This window comes from Amphiura filiformis, chromosome 9 (assembly GCF_039555335.1).
Source record: "Amphiura filiformis chromosome 9, Afil_fr2py, whole genome shotgun sequence".
Taxonomy (NCBI): Eukaryota; Metazoa; Echinodermata; class Ophiuroidea; order Amphilepidida; family Amphiuridae; genus Amphiura; species Amphiura filiformis.
In genome coordinates this window covers 27,093,799-27,099,611 of record NC_092636.1, presented here as the reverse complement: position 1 = coordinate 27,099,611, position 5,813 = coordinate 27,093,799, and the positions used below count along the sequence as shown (strand labels likewise).

Below are 5,813 nucleotides of genomic sequence, written 5' to 3'. Positions count from 1 at the left end.
TCCATTGCTTTGCCAATTTTCTTGGTAATGGTCCAGGTTTCACAACCATACAGCAGGACGCTTTCTACAGTAGCTTGGAATAGGTGTGTTTTGAGGTGTCTGGGTAGAGACGATTTCCAAATATTATTGAGCTTGTTACAAGCTTTCCATGCCATTGCCTTTCTTACTCTGATGTCTTGCTCAGCACTCCTGACCCACGACCCCAAGTACTTGAAGTCTTTTACTTCTTCCAGGAAGCTGCCATCCTCGGTTTGGATTTCAACATCTGTTGAATGGTTGTACACCATGAATTGTGTTTTCTTCGCATATGATGTGTAATCCCACACGAAGTGCAGCGTTTTCTACGTTTTTGAGCAGTTCCTGTGCTTGGTTGGCAGTATCAGATAGTAGCGCAATGTCGTCTGCGAAGTCAAGATCAGTTATGTTCAGTGGACCAACTCGTCGGCTTTTTCTAGGTTTTATAGTGAAGCCTAATCTCTCCTCCCTGTCGTCTATTGCAGATCTGAGGCAATAGTCTAGGACGATGATGAACAGATATGGTGCCAGCGTATCACCTTGTAACACACCTGCTAAAATTTCAAATTCATCTGTGTCACCATCTGGGGTCATCACTTTAGCCTCTGTACCCTGGTAGGTGTCTTCAATTGCATTCACAATGATATCTGGGATGCCATAAGCTTTCAAGATCTTGATCATTTTCCCTCTGTGGACGGTATCGAAAGCTTTTTTTTTATCAATAAATGTTACCACTGCAGAGAGGTTCTTTTCTTCAATGCCCTCAATAATCCTTCTCAAGGCAAGAATCTGCTCAGTGGTCGATCTCTTTTCTCTAAAGCCACATTGATTCTGTCTGAGCTTATCATCAAGGTGTGGTCTGATCCTGTTCAAGAGCATCCTGTTGAATGTTTTAGCAACTATTGAGCTTAGGCTGATTCCCCTGTAGTTGGCTGTTAGGCTGAGATCGCCGCTCTTAGGTACTGGGATGAGGTTCAAGATGGACCACTGGTTATGTTTCTGTCGGTTTAGTAGTACTTGATTGCATTGCAAAAATCAAGTATGATTATGTCAATATTGCATCTCTTGATCACCTCTGGTGGAATACCATCTTCTCCATAACTCTTGCCTTCCTTAATAGCCATCTTTGCTTTCTGGTATTCCTCCATATCAAAAGCATCTGTTCTGATGGGTAGTTCATGAAATATAGTTGGTATATCCTCATTTTCCATTGTCACTTGTGGTGGATTCCCTAGTAGGTTCTTGAAATGGTCATGCCATTTCTTCAGTCTTTCTTCTTTGTTGTCATCCTTTAGTCTTCCACTCCTTACCTTTTTCCTACCACTAACACAATTGATGATACCCCATGCTAGTTTATGTCTGTGGTTCAGATTGGCCTCTTCATATTCCTTCAACTTGTTCTCTATGAACTCCCTATTTGCTCTTTCATATGCCTGGTCTAGTTCATCCTTGCTCTGCTCAAATTCTAAATGAGTATCTTTGGTATTCTCTTTGACGTGTCTCTTGTTGACTTCTGTTAGGTGTTGTCTAGCTTGTTCTACTCTTGAGTCAAAGCAAAGTGCTTTTCTTTGCTTCTTTGGTAGTTTAGGCATTACTTTTTCAGCAGCCTCCTTGTTGGCCTGAATCAGGTAATTATATTTTTGTGTTTGGTCTGCACAATTATCATCAGATAAAACAGAATATCTGTTTTTAATCTCCAGAGTATACCTGTCCTGAAGTTCAGGGTCTGTTGCTAGTTTGGCCCAATCATATTTCACTCTCTTTGAAGGTGATTTGTTGTTGGCTCTTAGACTGAGTCGGATGTTTGCAGTCACTAATGCTTGTGAAAGAGTTGTAGGCTTGTGTATTAATTACACAATTTTTCCACTTCTTCCTGATTAAAACATAATCCAGTTGTGCTCTGAATCCACTCGGCAGCACACACATGTCCAAAGTTTTGACTTCTTCTTCTGAAATGTGGTATTGGTGATGATAAGGTTGTTCTCCTGTGCAAACTCAAGTAGGAAGTCTCCGTTTCTGTTTGTGTTTTGGTGGTATGCAAATTTTGCATCATCCAGTCCAATTCTTGCATTAAAATCTCCTGCAATTATCAATACGTTATGAGTAGGTACAGATTTTGTAGCTGCATTCAGCTGTTTGTAGTGTTCTTCAACATCTTCTTCACCCGAGACGTTCGTTGGTGAGTAGGTAGTAATTATGGTAGTCTTTGGATTTCCACCCAGTGTAACTTGTAAAATTCTTGATGTTATGAATCTGACAGATAACATTGCTATCTTAGCAGATGAACTAAGAAGAATGCCCACTCCACCTATTGATGCTCCTATCTTGTTTCTGTAGGCAGAGGCTGTTATCAGTTGGAAACCTTCTGGGAGATCTTCAAATTGGAGTTCACTGTACTGGATAGCAAGTACTTCAATTCTGTATTTCTTGGCTAATGCACATAGTTCAAGTTGTTTGTGCGGGTTTTTCAATGTCCTTGTATTCATTGTAGCAATATTAATTGGTTTCTTACATTTCAGAAATTGGGCTCCCCTGCTGATTCCGCCATCAGTTGCCACCCTTCCAGTTGGATTTGAGGTACCAACGTCATGACTTCCACAATTGATGTGAAGGGCTTCACCAGCAGGAAGATTTGCAGGGGCTTTAACCCTGGTGCTTTTAGTTTTCGCCATCATAATGTCTTTCATTTGCTAAATACTGTTGATGGTCGCAACTCCTATCAACAGGTGTCCAATGGCCGTTGAGAATGAAAGAAAGATTCCTTCTTCATCCGCCCTCAGCACTTGCTGCTTCTGTCTCCAACCAAAAGCGCCAAGTTGTTGCTCAGGTCTCAGGACTCCCTGATTTTGTTCACTGGCTGTTCGATGAATTACCTTCAAAGCACCCTTTTGCCGTTGTAGAGATTTATATCTCTAATCCGCCTAAGGTAGTGGACTACCTTAACTATTTAACCCATAGCTGGGACAAGCGTTGGTGAGCACCAGAGCGTATCCACACGCCGGTGGGTCATGCATACTGCACCTCTAGGGCCGCTTGTTGCTCCGAGATCCCCTGCATATCTGCCTGGGGTCGCAAGATCCCAGTTACCGGTAGTGACCGACGTGGAGGTTATGTAGAAGTCTTGAGATAGGAGAGGCTATGTACTGGCAGGAGAAGACTTACTCAATCTGCTTCTCTTTTCACCTTTCGGCTAGCCAGCGGCAAGTTGGGTTCATCCGTAGTATAGGAGTGTTTCAAGCAAGCAAGCAAGAATCAAAGCGAAGCAAGGAAAAGGAGAAGGTAAAGGATAAGAAGGGAAGGAATGAAGGATAGGGAAACAGCAACTACAACTACTTCTACAACTACAACTATATGCACTAGACGCATCACTAACTCCTGTGGCAATTTGCCACCCACCACCACTATTTGAAGCACCTCTCCATTAGAGACTTGGTTCTACCATAATATACCCACAGAAACTACCCATTATCACTGATTATCTAAGGTTGCAAAGTTGGATGGAAGTTTTTGATATGCATCCGATACAGTGTGGAGGTCTTAGTTGAATAGAGGAGACAGGGTAGGACAAACATGCTTACACTGGTTTGTTTTTATATCCACCCACGCTGATGGAAAAGAAGGTTTTATCCCATACTTGGACCATACTCTTGAATCGAGAGATCCAAAGGCACTGATGACACTCTGAATGCATCCTGTGATCTCTAAATCGATGGAGCTATCCAATGAATATCACACTCCTCGGCTATACGAATCCAACGAGCCAAGTCATGGTCAGGATTTGGTCGGACATCTTTGGGTAGCCGCTAGCACCAACCTGGTGTTTTGAGCGTCCAATTGTGCAAATAATAGCCGCCTAACACCTAGAGAAGATGCAAGGACGAGGAGGGTTAATAGAATAATAGCTAATAATATATATAATGAAGATAATTCCGCAGGTAATCCCGTCGCATCTATTCATACATAGTCCTTTTGTTCGCAAGTACATCAATGCATATAGATACCGCGTGTAGTTAATCCGATTATTATGTCACTTCAACAGCGAATAGACCATGTAGAAGCTTGTAAACTTTAATCATTCTTTTGTCTCCCTGTGTTTTCGCGGAAGGTGTAAAACAGGTGATGGAATGCAGTTTAAAATTTCCGCCAAGGCCGAATCATTTCACATTTTGGGTGCATTGTAGCCGACGGCTACCCAACTAAAGGCTGCTAGTCAGGTGTAGGAATGCGTGGATTTGGATTCCTCTATAGATGAAACTGGTGGTACATTTAACAGGTTCTCCATGTAGAGAACAGGATCGTGGTGTGGATTACAAGGAACAGGTTGTTAAATGACCTCTGTTTTGTAAGTCCAAATGCTACCAGTGCAGACAAAGGCGTAGATCGAATACGTACTTGTACGTACTGACGTCATGATTTTCCCACAATTCATCGCAACATTATAAAGAAATACCGTAAAATTCCGTCTACAAGCATATATATGCCTCTAAACGAGGATTTTTTGACACAAGATACAAGAGGCAGACACTCTCAACAAAAACGTTATTTGGAGTTTGAACAACTATATTACTGATAAAGGCGGCTGTACAAACATGTATATTTGTAAGACCAATCTATTGCAATGTTTTTGAGAAGGGTATTGGCCTTTCATATCTTTCGTTAAAAAAACCTCGTTTAGAGGCATATATGCTTCCGGGGATATGCTTCTAGACGGAATTCTACGGTACATAACATTTTTTAGAATCATCGTCCGGGACAGTTTATCTTAACAGGTGCGAGGCTTACATTTTCAGACAATGAAGCTGGAGTGCTAAGGAACAAATTGTATGTGTAGATTTTTTTTATATCATTGTCTGAATAAAAATATGGCGGCATTTGTATTGATTACGTAACACCCCATTCTTTTAACGAACCGGCCCAACATAGCATGCAGATCTTCATTGACCCACGTCCAGTGCAGAGTCATCAGCATAATGAGCTCATGTGCATGTGAACATACTCCTCGCGACATAAGGACTTTGCACGTTCACCAATATGCCACTCCATAAGCGGAGGTACAATCCATACTATAAGCATCTGATATGTACGCAGTTTCCAAACCAGCTGCCAAGTAAAGACCAAATAAGGTTGTTGCCAACGCACACTCCTGGTTTTGATGAACCGGAAACGGCTCTGTTGTGCCACCGTCAACTGGCACCGTTGCCTGAATCCAATCGTGAAATTCACAAATGATCTTAACGAATTTATGACGAAGATACCTGGACAATAAGGAGAGCAAAGCAAAGTGCGAATCATGCAGCCATTTACCACCCAAATTACAGTCATGTGCCACTGTGTTGTAATTAATACGTTCTTGTGTACCAGAACGAAATACAGCATCACATACTGGTCTATCTTGAATTTTTGACTTTTCTAAGAAAATTGGTATATAGTTCTTTTTTACGAAGCTCTTCTAATTCAACAAATTACAGACCTCAATTTTTCCTAAATAATTAGTTATAAAATATTAAATTTGAACTATCTATGATTTTTACAAAATGCGGTTTTCACATACTGATCTATCTCGAAAAAACAGGCATTTATAGAAAATCTCAATTGAAAATCTGCGTGTTAAGTCTACCTTTCTATAATTTAATTAGATTATGGATTTTCATGAATGTGGTTTTAAATTAAAGCATATACTTAACAGATTTATTTAGGTGGAATCTTGAATTATATTTACGTATGCAATATTGCTTAAAACTACACGTAAGTTGTAGTTCTGTATGTGAAATAGTTAATTTCCCGATATCGTATTTAAA

At 40.7% G+C, this 5,813-nt stretch overlaps 1 protein-coding gene across 1 annotated transcript; it reads right to left on the bottom strand.

Moving 5' to 3' along the window:
* Nucleotides 1-1,022: 1,022 nt before the first annotated feature.
* Nucleotides 1,023-2,687, bottom strand: LOC140160029 (uncharacterized). The gene is made up of 2 exons (XM_072183299.1): nucleotides 1,940-2,687; nucleotides 1,023-1,834 (listed from the first exon to the last, which is right to left on the bottom strand). Exons 1-2 carry the CDS (start codon nucleotides 2,685-2,687, stop codon nucleotides 1,023-1,025), a joined length of 1,560 nt encoding a protein of 519 aa, XP_072039400.1.
* Between the last annotated feature and the right edge of the window lie 3,126 nt (nucleotides 2,688-5,813).